At 38.2% G+C, this 16,534-nt stretch overlaps 1 protein-coding gene across 3 annotated transcripts in view; it reads right to left on the bottom strand.

Moving 5' to 3' along the window:
- Positions 1–1,581: 1,581 nt before the first annotated feature.
- The window catches only part of ARHGAP29 (Rho GTPase activating protein 29), an 81,531-nt gene continuing 66,578 nt past the window's right edge, over positions 1,582–16,534 (bottom strand). For all 3 annotated transcript variants that reach the window (XM_055585067.1, XM_055585068.1, XM_055585066.1), the window contains 7 exons: positions 14,892–15,031; positions 14,423–14,611; positions 14,024–14,161; positions 8,039–8,271; positions 6,516–6,846; positions 6,277–6,385; positions 1,582–3,910 (listed from right to left, as the gene is read on the bottom strand). In XM_055585067.1, the coding sequence (XP_055441042.1) occupies positions 3,018–3,910; positions 6,277–6,385; positions 6,516–6,846; positions 8,039–8,271; positions 14,024–14,161; positions 14,423–14,611; positions 14,892–15,031 (2,033 nt within the window). In that variant the 3' untranslated portion in view covers positions 1,582–3,017. The remainder of the gene's footprint in view (positions 3,911–6,276; positions 6,386–6,515; positions 6,847–8,038; positions 8,272–14,023; positions 14,162–14,422; positions 14,612–14,891; positions 15,032–16,534) is intronic.

The raw sequence follows: 16,534 nt of genomic DNA, 5'->3' as shown, positions 1-16,534 counted from the left end.
AAATGAAATGAATGAGTTTATGCAGCAATAAGGAATAAGCCTGCCAATGCAGGAGACGCAACAGACCCGGGTTCGATCCCTGGGCCAGGAAGTTCCCCTGGAGGAGGAGATGGCAACCCACTCCAGTATTCTTGCCTGGAAAATTCCAAGGACAGAGGAGCTGGGTGGACTACAGTCCACGGGGTCTCAAAGAGTCGGACACAACTGAGCAAGAATTTAAAAGTACATTTTCTACTGAGTGAAAGGTCACCAGCTGGTATTCCTTAAACAAATGTGGCGGAAGGCACAGGTCACTCATGATACTCCATTTCCAGAGTTGGTATGCTGTATCTGCTTTGTGCTCCTTAGGAAAAAAGATAAAAGACTTGAAAACCTGGATGCAATTTTCCTAGTAGTTCTAGTAGGATTAGCCTAAGGGAGATCCCACCTGAGGACTTTATCCTCTGGTGGTGGTGTTGCCTAGGCACTAAGTTGTGTCTGACTCTTTTGTGATCCCATGGACTGTATCCCACCAGGCTCCTTTGCCAGTGGGCTTTCCCAGGAAAGAATACTGGAGCAGGTTGCCATTTCCTTTTCCAGGGCATCCTCCCAACCCAGGGATTGAACCTGCATCTCTTACACTGGCAGGTGGATTCTTTACCACTGAGCCACCAGGGAAGCAACCTGTGGTGTACACTACTCTTCTTTTTATCTGGTCCACAAAGGAAAAATAAAGAAGATAACTTAGTGTTGAGATGTGAATTAGGGGGGGTTATAGGCTAAAGGGAAAATTTTAAAAATAAACATAAAACTCTATGAACATTATGAAAAAATTATGAATAAAAAGTCTAAAAATTTTAAAAGCACATTTTCTAAGTCACAAAATGAAATGATGAGAAAATTCTAGACATGGATAGTGGTTATGGTTGCAGAACAACATGAGTGTACTTAACACCACTGAACTGTACACTTAACACTTGGTAAAATGGTAAATTCTATGTTACGCAGGCTACTACTGCTGCTGCTAAGTTGCTTCAATCGTGTCCGACTCTGTGCGACCCCATAGACGGCAGCCCATCAGGTTCCCCCGTCCCTGGGATTCTCCAGGCAAGAGTACTGGAGTGGGGTGCCATTGCCTTCTCCAAATATGTTATGCATATTCTACCACTCCAGGCAAGAGTACTGGAGTGGGGTGTCATTGCCTTCTCTGAATATGTTGTACATATTCTACCACAATTCAAATTTTTCAAAGGTGCATTTTCTATTGTTAAACGCTACCTGATATTACTAAGTAATTATGCAGTTAAGAATGCCAATGTTACATCAGGATCTGATTGCCCTGTGTTTGAGACCTGACTCCAACTTTTATGTCTGTAGAACCCAGAGTATATTTAAACATCAGTTTCATATCTGTAACATGGGAATAATAAAGTACTTACCTACCCATTATAAGCTGCTGTAAACTTGAAATAATTTACATGGAACTCAGCAGAGTTCATAGCACGCAGAAAGAACTCAATAAATATTGGCTCTTATGTTTTTTTAGGTTTTCATACCAACACAATTCTACATTTTTAAAACAATTAGGACTACAAACAAGGCTCCAGTACAAAAGGGTGGGTAATTCTTTATCCCTGGTCCTTAATGTTATATAAAACTATAAAACAACTTCCCATAAAATGCACTCCATGCTGCAGTCAAAGGACATACGAGTTCCAAGTGTTTACCACTAAGCCAATGGTTAATAAACCTCCAAGTCTCACACCCTAAGTAGGAACAATTTCACAGAAACCACAAGAACTTGAAATAACTTAACAGGTTAATATATATATTTTTATCAAGTATAACATGGTCATATAAAAGCATTTGTTACAAATATAATTCACACATACAAAAAGAGGCTATTTTATTTTTTATCCCTTTTATATCCTATTTTATGCAAAATGACAAAACCAAGAAACTAACAGAACTGAGCTAGTTCTAAAAAACTGGGAAATATAAATGAAATATATCCAATCATCTACACTCCCTCTCAAATTCCAAACAATGAGGCTTATTGAACTATACTCTTAGAATCAACTTTAAATCTCTGTATGATTCACCTGAATCATACATGGTCAATAGTTATAAATCCAGGTAGAAAAAGCACATAAAATTATTCACAAGTGAAAACACTTCAAACAAAAGAAATGTTTAAAAAAAATCCAAATATTAAAAGGAAATACACTGAATTTTAAAACATTGTTTTGGACTATTATATAAAATACCAAAAGGTTCAGAACTGTTGAACAAAAGTTTATGCAGAACAAAGCCAAAAAGTGAAAAATTATTAAATGTGTACTATCTAAAACCAAATAAGACATGACTGAACTATACAATTTAGAAACATGTTTAAATGCAGTTTCTTTGTACAGTTAAACTGACTACCACACGCAAAATTTGGCAATTAATTAAAATGGAATTAAATACAGATTTGTAAGCCTTTTGGCCATGATGTAAATATGAAAAAGTTAAGTGAATCACCAATTGGAAAATAAAAGGTTACACACTTACCATAAAAGCATAAATGGTCAAAGATACACTATAAAATTGTGTGGAAAAAAACAATCATACCAAATAAAGATCTTTCAAGCACTTGCACTCAGAAACATTCCTTTTATAAATAAGCACGTAGTTTCAACTTCAAAAAAATAAAGCTGATTTCCCTCAATTGCACCTATTAGTTGAGAGCTATATCATATATTAGGGATGCACTTAAATGGACCATTTTATGGGGAATCAACTGAACTTTAAACAAATTTTAGAGTCTATTTATTCACAACTTCAAAAATACATATAATTCCAGTGAGGCACAGGTAGGCCCTATCAAAACATTCTGCCATTCAACAAAATTGACACAGGATAACACAAAACAATGACAAAAAGCTAACTCCACAATTTGGCAATCCTATACAAGAGAGGTCCTGGCAAAAATTTCTTTCAGAAGACAAACAATACCACAAAACAACAAAAAGAGAAAAAACTGAACTCTGACAATCCTACACAAACTGTGGGATTTCATCTTCAAGGTCTTCAAACTGCTGCATTCGTTTCAGCCTTGGTCTCTGACACGCCGTGGGTACATCAGGCTGGTCTCGTTCTTCAGCCTTCTCTTCAGGCCTACTAACTGGGTGCACAGGCCCAGCCGAGGCATTTTCAGACCCTGGAACTGATTTCAGCACGTGCTCCTGGGGAGCATGCGTTGTGCCAGGGGGCACGGCTATGGAGGGTGTCACCGGTTTCTCCTCATCCCCTCCTCTCCCACTAGCAGCAGGAGCAGGTGGTTTATAAAATGTTGTCCAGTGCTGGGGCTGCAGTGTCCTGGGTGTTCTGACAGAAGCAGGAGGGCAGGAGTCAGAGGACCGTCTCTCTGACACCTGTCTTGCTGACCTGACAGGTTCTGTGTATGGCTTACTGGGCTGGGTGATGCTGACGGGGTGGTCCCCACTGCTCCTGATGTTCAGTGCCACACCTCTTTCCTGGAATGCACTGGGCACAATCATTCCAGTCTTTGCAGTGTGGTCATTTTGTTCATACTGTTTCTCCCTAGTTTTTTGTAGAGTCTGCTGATCAAAGCCATCAAATTTAGAACAAACAACAGTTGGGGAGTCTTTTCTATTAACTCCTTCAAAGACAGGATTCTTGCAAAGCTTGTCTGAATTTACATTTCCCATATTTCTGCCATTTCTCTCAGTAGGAGAGCTAGCAAGAAGTAGTAGTCTGTCTATAGGCAAACTTACAGGCCTAATCCTGGTCCTTGGAAGATGCTTCTCAACACCATTTATTTCCCTATCGGACTTCAGAGTAGGCAGCTTGGAGGTTTTACAAGCATCTTCTGTCTTTCTTGATGCTGACTCAAGTTCTTGGTCTACAAGCAAACGCCCTTTGTTGTCTGTAAAGGAAGAGATTAATTTAAAAATCAAACTTTATGGTACACAGTTAACAAGAGTATCAAAACGAGTTAGAGATGAACACCCTCTCAAAACAGGAGTCTTCATGTATTTTCTCCGTGTTATTTTTTAGTTTTCTAGGCAGAGGAGTAAAATACTCATAAAATATTAAAGGTACACTTTGATTTTAAAATGTTAGAAGTTTATATTTATTTAAATATAATAAATAGCTACAAAATTCATTGCAGGTTGTGGGGAAAAACACCCTTGCTGATGTATAATAGCTTATGTGCTATGTATGAACAAGTAAGTGAAGTGAAATGAAAGTCACTCAGTTGTGTGTCTGACTCTTTGTGACTTCATGGACTATACAGTCCATGGAATTCTCCAGGCCAGAATACTGGAGTGGGGAGCCTTTCCCTTCTCCAGGGGAACTTTTCAACCCAGGGACTGAACCCAGGTCTTCTGCATTGCAGGTGAATTCTTTACCAGCTGAGCCACAAGGGAAGCCCATGAATAAGTAAGTGCTGGCTAAAAGGGTTTTCATGATTTCAACAGGCTGATATTGGCATGTTACCCTCAGAAAAGTTACACCAATTTACATGCCAACCAAATATAAGTATACTCTGAATCCCAAGGCTTTTGCCAACTCCATTTGCTTTTCACAATTATACTCAACCCACAGTGAGAATGTATTATATTAAATGCCTTAGAGGCCCTTGTAAGATCAATTAATAAATGGACTATAATATTCATCCTGATTAAAATTGAATAGTTTTAAGTGGAAAATGCCATTCTCCCTTTTTACTGTTTACTTCCAGACGTACTTCTCTCTCTCTTTCTATCAAGTCTGGACCCATGGTCCATGTTTTCTCAAACTAGAATCCTGAACTTTTTCAAATCCTGTCCTTTTTTTGCAGCATCTCCCCTAAAACATCCCGGTTTCTGGTAAATTCCAGCCCTCTGCTCATGCTCCTCTTCTGAGGAGCAGTTTGCAGACAGGAGCCCATCAGAATGACTTAACAATTATCACCTCATCTGACCTTCCTCCCTAGCTCCTTACTGTGAACCTCTCTTCCTTGGGCTTCCAGGGCAATGCTCTCTCATTTTGATTTCCCAGGTCCTCCCCCCAGGTATATAGAACATACTAAAGGACATTTTGCAAACCACTGCAGGCACCAAAGTGCATTCTTAAGTTCTAAGGGAAAAAACTACAGTGTAATGGATAAGAGTGCAGACTCTGAAGCCCAGCATCTGGATTTAGCTCAGCTCTACCCCTTTTGCACTGGGCAAGGCAATCTTGCTGTCCCTCAGTGTCTTCACCTGTCAAAAGGAATCATACTTGTATCTTTGATGGTATGTGGCCTAAATGATCTAATCATGAAAAGTGTTCATTTATCTAGTATATAAATGAAGTGGTATAGGCACTAAAAACAATGACATTCCTAACTGGGAGCCCTAGATAATGGAATAGTGAAATTATCATGAACATAGGTTCAAATACTGAACAATCAATTAGGGGCATGACCTCTGGCACTATTTAACCTCTCTCAGATTATTAGGTTATGGGTTGAAAGGGGTTAATACTATCTATATTATAGCACAGAACTGTTTCTGAGATCAAATTGGATAAACAGAATCAAACAATAAGAACAGTGCCTAGCACAGAGCAGGCTCCCTTGCTTTTCAGATCTTGTCAGGCTATGATCATTAATATTTAATTACAGATCAAATTTAACATATATGACTACATTTAAAAACCCTGCAAGTTCGCTTTAGTGATGTACAGAATTACAGTAACAAATGAAAGCCTTTCCACAAATGGATGCCACCAATCACTGCAACTAAAATTATATACAGTGAATGACTACAGACAAGGAAATAAAAAAAAATATCATGTGTGCTCAATGTGTTAATGACAGGTGATATGAAAAGGCATTTGAAAAAATTTTTTCTGAGTTTTTTGAGTCTAAAATTTTTGAATTTGAGGAGTCTAAGTGACTCCTTACAAGTAGTAAGATCAATACAATGATCTATGGTTACAAAAGATACTAATGAATCATCATACTACTCAAAACATTTCTGCATTCTTGACATACATTAATGGCAAAAATAAAAAAAAAATTTCAGAAAGAGCACAAAACACACCTGTGAACTCCAAGATGTCTTTTTATAAGGATTACTGAAAAGAATGGCATTCATATAGATGCAAGGTACACTAAAAGGCATTCTTAATGTCTGGGAAAGATGCACCTACTAAAGAACTTTCTCCCTCTGACTTCGTTCAACTTCACTCACCTTGGCTTTTAATCATGGTTTACTGGGACAGTTTTAAGTCAGTAAGCATGCATTTTACATGGCCACTCACCAATGAGATATGCATCACATTTTTCTAATGCATTTTGCTTTCGCTCTGATTCCTCAAATGATGGAGTGGATTCAAAACTTTTGCATTCACTATCTGTAGTTTGGATATCCTGTTGATAGAAGAAAGTTTTTAAACTTGAAGAAGCAAAACACACTTCAAAATAAACAGTTCAAAGATTTTCAACTTATAACATTACACTTTACAAAGTTCCAACATAATTCCATATGAGCAAAACTCACTTCTTTTGAAGAGAAAAACAATGACTTCATAGAATGTTCTGGATCTCTTTCTTCTGGTGATAACAGAGGCTTCGGAAGATAGCCTTGGTCAACCTGAGGTGCGATGCCACCTGCACTACCTACAGCTGCATCTTGTGGCTGCAGGGACCCATCGAAGATCTTCTGTGAGTAGGTAATGAGGAACTCTACCAACCGTGCTTGATTTGAATAGTCAGCAAGAGAGGAGATGGTGATAGGAGCCGTTGTGGGCCTTGGCCTAAGGAGACTTGGTCCGAATATCACACCCAAGTTTCTGGAGTTCATTTTGTTTTCTTCTGAATGATCTACAACTCTGCGACGCAGAACACATAAAGCTGTATTAGATTTCCTTGATGGCAGTTTATTATGGGATGGGAAAGGTGGAGGAAAAATGGGTTGAAATCTAGGAAAAGAATCTATTTATTTGTTTAAATACTGACCACACAGCAAGTTGGGTTTCACGGTATTAGGATTAAATATAAATAAGTAGAAGGAATCAGTACAGTTTTACCAGCAGAAAAAAAAAATACCCCTAAATGCTGCTCCTATCTTAGTAAATATGTATGACATCCTCCCAGGTACCTATGGTGGAAACTCTACCTCACTACCCACAGCTAGTCCTCAAGCCTAGCTGATCCTAAAGATCTCTCTGCTGCTCCACTGCCATTCCCACTGCTCTGGCCTTACTTCAAGTTCTCATCACCTTTTATTTCTCTGACTATTCAAGGAGATCTGAATTGAAGTAATTAAGTACCTCCCCTCCAAGCCATTCTCGATACAGCTGCTAGAAAGACCTAACAGGCAAACTTGACCATGTTAAATTCCTGGCCCCAAATCCTTCAGTGAGTACAGAAAGAAGACAGTCAATTCATCTGCCAGGCATGTATGACTTTACCAGGACTCCACCTAGCTCACTTTGTGCTACTGCTTGCTAGACTGTGGCCGAACTGAACTTCTTTTATGTCTCCCAAAGCAAAGCGTTCTCCTGCGTCTCTGCCTGGACTGCCCTTTTGCACATCAGCAAACCATTCTTGAAGTCTGGCTCAGGGTTACCCTCTCTGAGTCATGAACCCTCCCCCATGTTCCTCTGCATGCTAAGCAAAGTACCCTCAGAATAAGAATGACACTGCAGTGCACTTCTGTGCAGGTCTGCCGCTCAAGCTCACAGCAAAACACACGAAAGAAACCTGACATTTGCATCCTTATTTCCCCAGCCAGAGCCTGGCACAGAACAGGCATCTGACAGAAAGATGTTGGCTCCAAGAACATATATTAAGTGTCTCCCTTTCCCTCATACATATTAGAAATGAAATATTCAGTCAAAGAACAATACCACAAGAATGTGAAATGTACTTACTACTGAGCTGTACACTTAAAAATGGCTAAAAGGGTAAATTTTTGTTATGTGTATTTTACCACAATTAAAAAAATAAACCATAAAAGCAAAACCAAAAAAACTGACCCATTATCCACCCATTAACGCCTGTCTTATTCAAAGTTCTTACCGCTTAAGATGAACTATGAGGTAATGAAGGCTGTTAAAATTTGATGCTGGCAATTGTCTTAGAAGGTCCTTGCTTTTTAGGAGGATTCGGCTTATTTCTATAGATGTACTCGGCCATTTTTTGTCCTCAGGGTTATCCTTTTTCATCTCCTGTTCTTCATTTACATGTTGGATTTCTATTGCAAGGTCTATAAATTCCTTGTACAATCGAAATAAAATAAATGGTTCTGGCAGCTAAAGAGATAAAATTATATTAGAAATATCATTCTTTTCATGTTTTTCATCTTTTCATCATTTCTTTTTCATGTTAATAATTTACTGAATAGCTACTGAGTGGTTTAGCACATCCTTTTTAGGTAACAGGACTTAAGGTCAATCCACAGTTAGAAATGTACGTAAAGTCTCATCACAAGGAAAAATACTTTTTCTATTTCTTTAACCTTGTATCTATATATGATGGATTTCACTAAACTTATTGTGATAATCGTCTCATGATGTATGTCAAACAGTTATGCTGTACAGCTTAAACTTATACAGTGCTGTATGTCAGTTATATCTCAATACAACCAGAAGAAAAAAAATTAAACTCTAGAACAAGAAAAAAAGAAATGTATGTATGTTTGCTAGGTGTGATCTATAAAGTGAATCTGACATCACCATAAGTATATCCATATTAAAAATGAGTTAACTAGTCATCAAGTAAAACTCTAAACCTAAAGCTGCATTATAGGATTTTAAAACTGATACTCTATACCAATTACATTCAAGACTGCCCCAAAGTCAGCATGATCTTCAGCTATCTTATTGAAAAAAAATCCAGGATAATGTACAATATATATCAAATTAAATAGAAAAAACTTATTTTCTGTTTGTATGGGAGACAGAACAAAATGCTATAAGGTCCTTGTGTTTTACCTGGACCTGACTGAAGATTAGCAAAAGACAATATGACTTAACAAGAAGACACTGCCAACATTTTATCTAATTTTTAAATACCACTTTAATTGCCAATAAGCAGGTCAAAAGAAGTTCCTCTCTCAAACTGTCCATAGGCATACCACCTTTATTTGTCTACTGGCATAACTGATTTCAATGATTGCACTGCGTGGTGATAAAATATACATCTCTCTTGCTAGGTGATGTCTTACACTATCTGTGGTGAGGTTGGCACCTACTTCTCCAGCTTCCCCTGATGGTCCCAAAGAGGGCATCAAGGTCAATTTCTACCTCTACCATTTTGGGATCTGAAGAAGGTCATTCTTGGAGCTTCAGATTTCCCACATAGTATTGAGTAAAATAAAGGCTATTCTCTTAATAATGTAAGAACTGACCATGGCTTTCCACACTAAAGCTTTGGTCCCATAGTATTCCTAGCACAGAACAAGAGCTGGTATGTTGTGGCGGTTTAGCTGCCAAGTCACGTCCAACTCTTTACAACCCCCATGGACTGTAGCCCACCAGGCTCTTCTGTCCATGGGGTTTCCCAGGCAAGAATATTGCAGTGGGTTGCCATTTCCTTCTCTAGGGGATCTTTTTGACTCAGGGATTGAACCCTTATCTCTGGCATCTTCTGCACTGGCAAGTGGATTCTTTACCACTGAGCCACCCAGGAAGACCAAAAGCTGGTAGTATTTGACCCCATTTATTTCCTCTCCCTGACTGACTAGAAGAAATAAAGGATGATTCATTGTGAGATTAAGTTATTTGAAAATACTGTCTCCATTTCTCAGTTGAGAATCATATAAAATGTGGTTAAAGATATATCAATAGTTTCCTGGGCTAACATGGTACATTCAACATTTGTACCTAATTTCTTTCCTTTCTACAATCCCACTGACATACAGTTAAGCCCACAGGACTGGGAGAACAGGGACGGAGACAAAAAACATTTCGCAAGCTGAAGAGGACATAAACATGTGCTGACTTAGCGCTCCTAAGAAAGCTAAAATTCTAAATGGAGAATCAACATGACTTACCGGATCCTAAGGAGACTCTGCCTCTTAAGAAATCTGTATGCAGGTCAGGAAGCAACAGTTAGAACTGGACATGGAACAACAGACTGGTTCCAAATCAGGAAAGGAATATGTCAAGGCTGTATATTGTCACCCTGCTTATTTAACTTATATGCAGAGTACATCATGAGAAACGCTGGGCTGGATGAAGCACAAGATGGAATCAAGATTGCTGGGAGAAATATCAATAACCTCAGATGTGCAGATGACACCACCCTTATGGCAGAAAGTGAAGAACTAAAGAGCCTCTTGATGAAGTGAAAGAGAAGAGTGAAAAAGTTGGCTTAAAATTCAGAAAACTAAGATCATGGCATCTGATCTCATCACTTCATTGCAAATAGTTGGGAAAACAGTGGAAACATTGTCAGACTTTATTTTTTTGGGCTCCAAAATCACTGCAGATGGTGACTGCAGCCATGAAATTAAAAGACACTTGCTCCTTGGAAGAAAAGCTATGACCAACCTTGACAGTGTATTAAAAAGCAGGGACATTACTTTGCCAACAAAGGTCCGTCTAGTTGAAGCTTTGGTTTTTCCAGTAGTCATGTATGGATGTGAGAGTTGGACTATAAAGAAAGCTGAATGCCAAAGAATTGATGCTTTTGAACTGTGGTGTTGGAGAAGACTCTTGAGAGTCCCTTCGACTGCAAGGAGATCCAACCAGTCCATGGTAAAGGAGATCAGTCCTGGGTGTTCATTGGAAGGACTGATGCTGAAGTTGACACTCCAATACTTTGGCCACCTGATGTGAAGAGCTGACTCATTTGAAAAGACCCTGATGCTGGGAAAGATTGAAGGCAGGAGAAGAAGGGGATGACAGAGGATGAGACAGTTGGATGGCATCACCGACCCTGTGGACATGATTTTGAGTAAACTTTGGGAGTTGGTGATGGACAGGGAGGCCTGGCATGCTGCAGTCCATGGGGTCGCAAAGAGTCAGAGACGACTGAGCTGAACTGAAGGAGATTCAGGGATTGTTAGACTAGGTCTTCTAATTTGGGGGAAGTGTGAGCTATCCAAAAAGCATTAGAATTCTAGATCTTTATCCCTAGTCCATGCTCCTGAGCAACCTCAGAAGTCTGGAAATTTCTTCTCTGGGCAGTGTAAAACAGAGGGTCTCTGGAAGGGTAATGCCAAGCATAAGGAACAGGTGGGTAACTATCTTAAATAAGGATTTAGTGACTGTATGCCTGCTGAACCCTTCTTACCTAACTAGGATCCCAGAGTTATGGAATCATACCTGTAGGCAGGGAAAGACTCTTCTCTGTGCTATTAGATTAGCCCACAAGCAGAGACCTAGACATACGAATGTCAGGTGTTTCCCAAACAGTCCTCTTAGATAACGCTACACTCACTACAGTAAAGTTCAAAATCTTCAAGTCTTCATGTATTCAAGAGTTTCCAGACAGTAGCACAGGGAACCATATCCAATATTCTGGGATAAACCATAATGGAAAAAAATATAAAAAGAATATATATATATATGTAAAAAAGGAATCACTTTGCAGAAATTAATACAACATTGTAGATCAATGATAGTTCAATAAAATCTTAAAAATAGTTTACAATTAAAAAAGCTTCCAGAGAGATTTCAATTCCCAAAGCTTTCATTTTAAGGAGATAACTATAGAAGACAGAAATGAAAATAGGAAAAAACCAACTCGAAGGCCTACAACTCTGCTGTCAATATTGTGGCTGCTAGTCATATACGGCTACTGAGCAGTGGACATGTGGCTGTTCCAAACTGACATGTGCTCTAAGTGAAAAATACACACTAGATTTCAAAGACCCAGTAAACCCCATAAAAGGTAAATATTTCATTAATTATTTAAAATTACTGATTAGATGCTCAGATGCTTTCCATTTGTTAAATGAAATATTAAAATTTAACTTCACTGTTTCTTTTTATGTGGCTACTAGGAAATTAAATATTATATATAAAGCTCACATTATATTTCTATAGGACAGGGCTAGAAGCTGAGATGAGAAAAAATTCTTTAAAAAATATGAATATTTCAGGTAGAAGAAATACAGCATTCAATAAAATAAAAAGAATGTTATAAAAGGGACAGAAAACTAGAATTCTTGGAAATTAAAACATGATCTCAGAAATGAAATAGTTTACAATAAGAATGGAAGATAAAGCTGAGGGAATTTTTTAGACAGAATTAAAAGAAAACAAAAACAAAAGAAGAATAGGGAAAAGGGAAGGAAGCTAGAGAACCAATACAAGTTGCATCCAAATGTAAGTTCCAGAAAAAAAACACAGAGAAAACAGAGGGGAGCAATAGAGCAAGGAAATTAAAGTTCCACGAACTAAAGGACAAGTAAGCAGAATGACAGAAACTGTGGAGTGCCTGAAAGAGTGGATGAAAATACACCCACATCAAGGCATAGGCTGTGGAATTTGAAGATAGTAGATAGCAAAAGATTCTACAAGTTTTCAGAGAGAAAACAACAGGCTACATATAAACAGTCAGGAATGAGAAGGATTTTAGGCTTCAAAGAAAACAATAAAAAAAAAAAATGCCTTCAAATTTCCAAAGAAAAATAATTTCCAGCCTAGAATACTGTAACCTTCCTTACTACCCATTCTTCCATTCTTATTCAAGGAAGCAAAGTAAAGACATTTACAGATAAAACAGTTTCAAATGTTTAGTTAGTCCACTTTGCTCCAGGATGGCCCTGACCAAAACAGGAGAATAAAAAACAAGAAGACATGACACAGAAGACAGGTGTTATCACAGAAGAGAGTGGAGAAGAGAGATCCCAGGATGACAGCTCTTCCCATATTAAAAAGGACCCAGAAGAACAGAGCTCCTGAGATGGACACGTTGAGGACCAACATTACTATGCTCTCTGCAATTGTCTTCATTTTCACTCAAGGACAGAGCTTTACCCAAGGACAGAATGCAGCTGGCCCTGGCCCAGATCTTTTGAACTTGGCTTATCATGACAAAGTGCTGATTGTTCCCGCAACCCTTCCATGAGCTGCTGCCTGAGACACTATGGCCACTTAATCCACCCACAGCAGCATTTTCTTCAGACCTACTCCTAAAACATGTGCGTACAAGAGTGAGCACAGAAAGAGAAAATATAAAGCACTTCACTGCTGACCACATTCCTGCTGAACTTGCAGTACTAAGCTTATAGGATAGCCCTGATGCCCCAACCATAGTGAACTTCATCTTCCCTGAATGCACTCACACCTTGATCACTAACCTCCCCCAACAGCTATTCTAAAATACCAATGAAACTAAAGCCAAAGCACTACTGAATCCTTCATATAACAGTGTGAATAGTAAACTTTCCTTAAACAGCTAGATTTATGCTTTCTATTCAGTTTTCAAGAACTTGATACATTCTGTTGTATGTATATTGTGAGGCTTCCCTTGTGGCTCAGTTGGTAAAGAATCTGCCTTCAATGCAGGAGACCTGGGTTTGATCCCTGGATTGGGAAGATTCCCCTTGGAGAAGGAAATGGCAACCCACTCCAGTATTCTTGCTTGGGAAATTCCACGGGCAGAGCAGCCAGGAGGGCTACAGTCCATGGGGTTGCAAGAGTTGGACACAACTTAGTGGCTAAACCACTATTCCTAAATATATGAACAATATTTAGGAATACACAACAGGTACTAAAACAGTTAAGAAAAGACAGGGAGGTATTAACACGGTTATGAAACACCACTGGGTAGAGCTGTGGGCTGCAACTGTGGAGTGGCATATAGGGGCCTTCAACAAAGTATAAGAATGTTCTATTATAAGGACCTAAGTGATGGAAAATGAAGATTTTTATTATTATGGGTCTTTAAATTGTACATACATTTTATACACTCTTTGATCTGTACTTTAATAATTGGAAAAATATTGATATGGTTTATATCAATGAAAAATGTGTGCAGCAAACATTATCAGCAAATTGCAAATTATATTTTTGCTCTATTTAATGTAAGTTTCAATGGTAAAAACTTTACCTGTCGAAGGTATAATTTTAAGACATCACAGATATCATGTGAGCTAAATTCTGAAATGTCTACCAAGTGCATCCCATTTTCCAAGGCTTGACACAGTTTTTCAGTTTTGATTTTGTTCCCACATACACGATAAATTCCCTTGAGAAAAGAGAAAAAATTTTGCAAAAAATTCTGCTTCAGTACAAATGGTTAAATGCATATAGCTAAATATACTTTGATTCTTACTAATATTTTAGGAAAAAAACTAGGACCAAATGAGGTAATATTTTTCAAATAAATCTGAATAAATTCAGTTACTTAGTAAAAACTGAGAGCATTGTTCTCCTTTAGTGTATCCTTATGATTAGAACAAATCACATTTATGCTTTAAAAGTATTAACTTTAAAAATTATAATGTACCTGTAGACTCAAGGCTCTATTTTCGATCTCTGAGGCACACATTTTGAGTACAAAAGGGATGCCATCTGGTTCCTTTTTTGCAACTTGTGTGAACTCTGCTCCAAATAAGTGGATTTTCCCCATAAGTTTCTGATGACCACAAATGATGACTAAATTTTCCAAACACTTTCGGTGACAAACAAGGAGACACTACAAGAAAATGACAGTTTAAAATGGTGAACTCACCTTAAATCTGTTCACAAAAGGACAAACTACAGGTAGAGTGACAAATAACAAAAATGAGTTTAAAAGGTATTACTTGGGTTTGAAATACATTTGATAGCAAAATAAAACATAAAATTACAGAAGGAACACTGTGGTTCAATTTTTTAAAAATACATTTGCAAAAGATCTTAATTGTAAAATTAATAACAAAAAAGTATAAAGCAAAAAGGATAAAAGGGCTAATATAATTCCAGAAAGATCTTACCTCTTCACATTCAACACCATGGAATACCACAATGCCTTCACAATCCCTGCACTTGGTGGGGGATCTCAGTTTGCGAAATTTGTGAGTGAGAGCTGCCTTTGACATCAACGTTTTCTTAAATGTTCCAAGAGAATTGGGTCCTTCCAACAGAAGCAGGGTTGTATACAAGAATGGTTAGCAGGACAGAAAAAATTATACCACATGATACTACACTTTAAAAGATTTTTAAATAAGATTACAAAAAGTTATAACTTTAGTCTGTAACATCAAAATAAGCATCCAATGTACAGATCCCTTATCAGGCACACATTCATCAAACATTTAAGCTATGAGTAAAAATCATCATCAAACCAATAACATACTTCTAAAATACCATGGAACAAGGTTTCCAGAATTATAAAATTTACAGTAATTAACATGACCTTCATTTCACAGGAGCCATTACATTCTTGGAGAAGGACCTTATAAAGTTTGGAAGAAAACTAGCTCTATGAGTTTAGTGTGTCAGGATTATTTGCATTAAAGATGACGCTATTCTTGATTTATTACAAAATTACAGGTGATGGAATTCCAGTTGAGCTATTCCAAATCCTGAAAGATGATGCTGTGAAAGTGCTGCACTCAATATGCCAGCAAATTTGGAAAACTCAGCAGTGGCCACAGGACTGGAAAAGGTCCGTTTTCATTCCAATCCCAAAGAAAGGCAATGCCAAAGGATGCTCAAACTACCGCACAATTGCACTCATCTCACACGCTAGTAAAGTAATGCTCAAAATTCTCCAAGCCAGGCTTCAGCAATATGTGAACTGTGAACTTCCTGATGTTCAAGCTGGTTTTAGAAAAGGCAGAGGAACCAGAAATCAAATTGCCAACATCCACTGGATCATACAAAAAGCAAGAGAGTTCCAGAAAAACATCTATTTCTGCTTTATTGACTCTGCCAAAGCCTTTGACTGTGTGGATCACAATAAACTGTGGAAAATTCTGAAAGAGATGGGAATACCAGACCACCTGATCTGCCTCTTGAGAAATCTGTATGCAGGTCAGGAAGCAACAGTTAGAACTGGACATGGAACAACAGACTGGTTCCAAATAGGAAAAGGAGTTCGTCAAGGCTGTATATTGTCACCCTGTTTATTTAACTTCTATGCAGAGTACATCATGAGAAACGCTGGACTGGAAGAAACACAAGCTGGAATCAAGATTGCCGGGAGAAATCTCAATAACCTCAGTTATGCAGATGACACCACCCTTATGGCAGAAAGTGAAGAGGAACTCAAAAGCCTCTTGATGAAAGTGAAAGTGGAGAGTGAAAAAGTTGGCTTAAAGCTCAACATTCAGAAAACGAAGATCATGGCATCCGGTCCCACCACTTCATGGGAAACAGATGGAGAAACAGTGGAAACAGCGTCAGACTTTATTTTTCTGGGTTCCAAAATCACTACAGATGGTGACTGCAGCCATGAAATTAAAAGACGCTTACTCCTTGGAAGGAAAGTTATGACCAATCTAGATAGCATATTCAAAAGCAGAGACATTACTTTGCCAACAAAGGTCCGTCTAGTCAAGGCTATGGTTTTTCCTGTGGTCATGTATGGATGTGAGAGTTGGACTGTGAAGAAAGCTGAGCGCTGAAGAATTGA

Source organism: Bubalus kerabau, chromosome 6 (genome assembly GCF_029407905.1).
Source record: "Bubalus kerabau isolate K-KA32 ecotype Philippines breed swamp buffalo chromosome 6, PCC_UOA_SB_1v2, whole genome shotgun sequence".
Classification (NCBI taxonomy): domain Eukaryota; kingdom Metazoa; phylum Chordata; class Mammalia; order Artiodactyla; family Bovidae; genus Bubalus; species Bubalus kerabau.
This window is presented reverse-complemented; position numbering and strand designations above follow the sequence as displayed.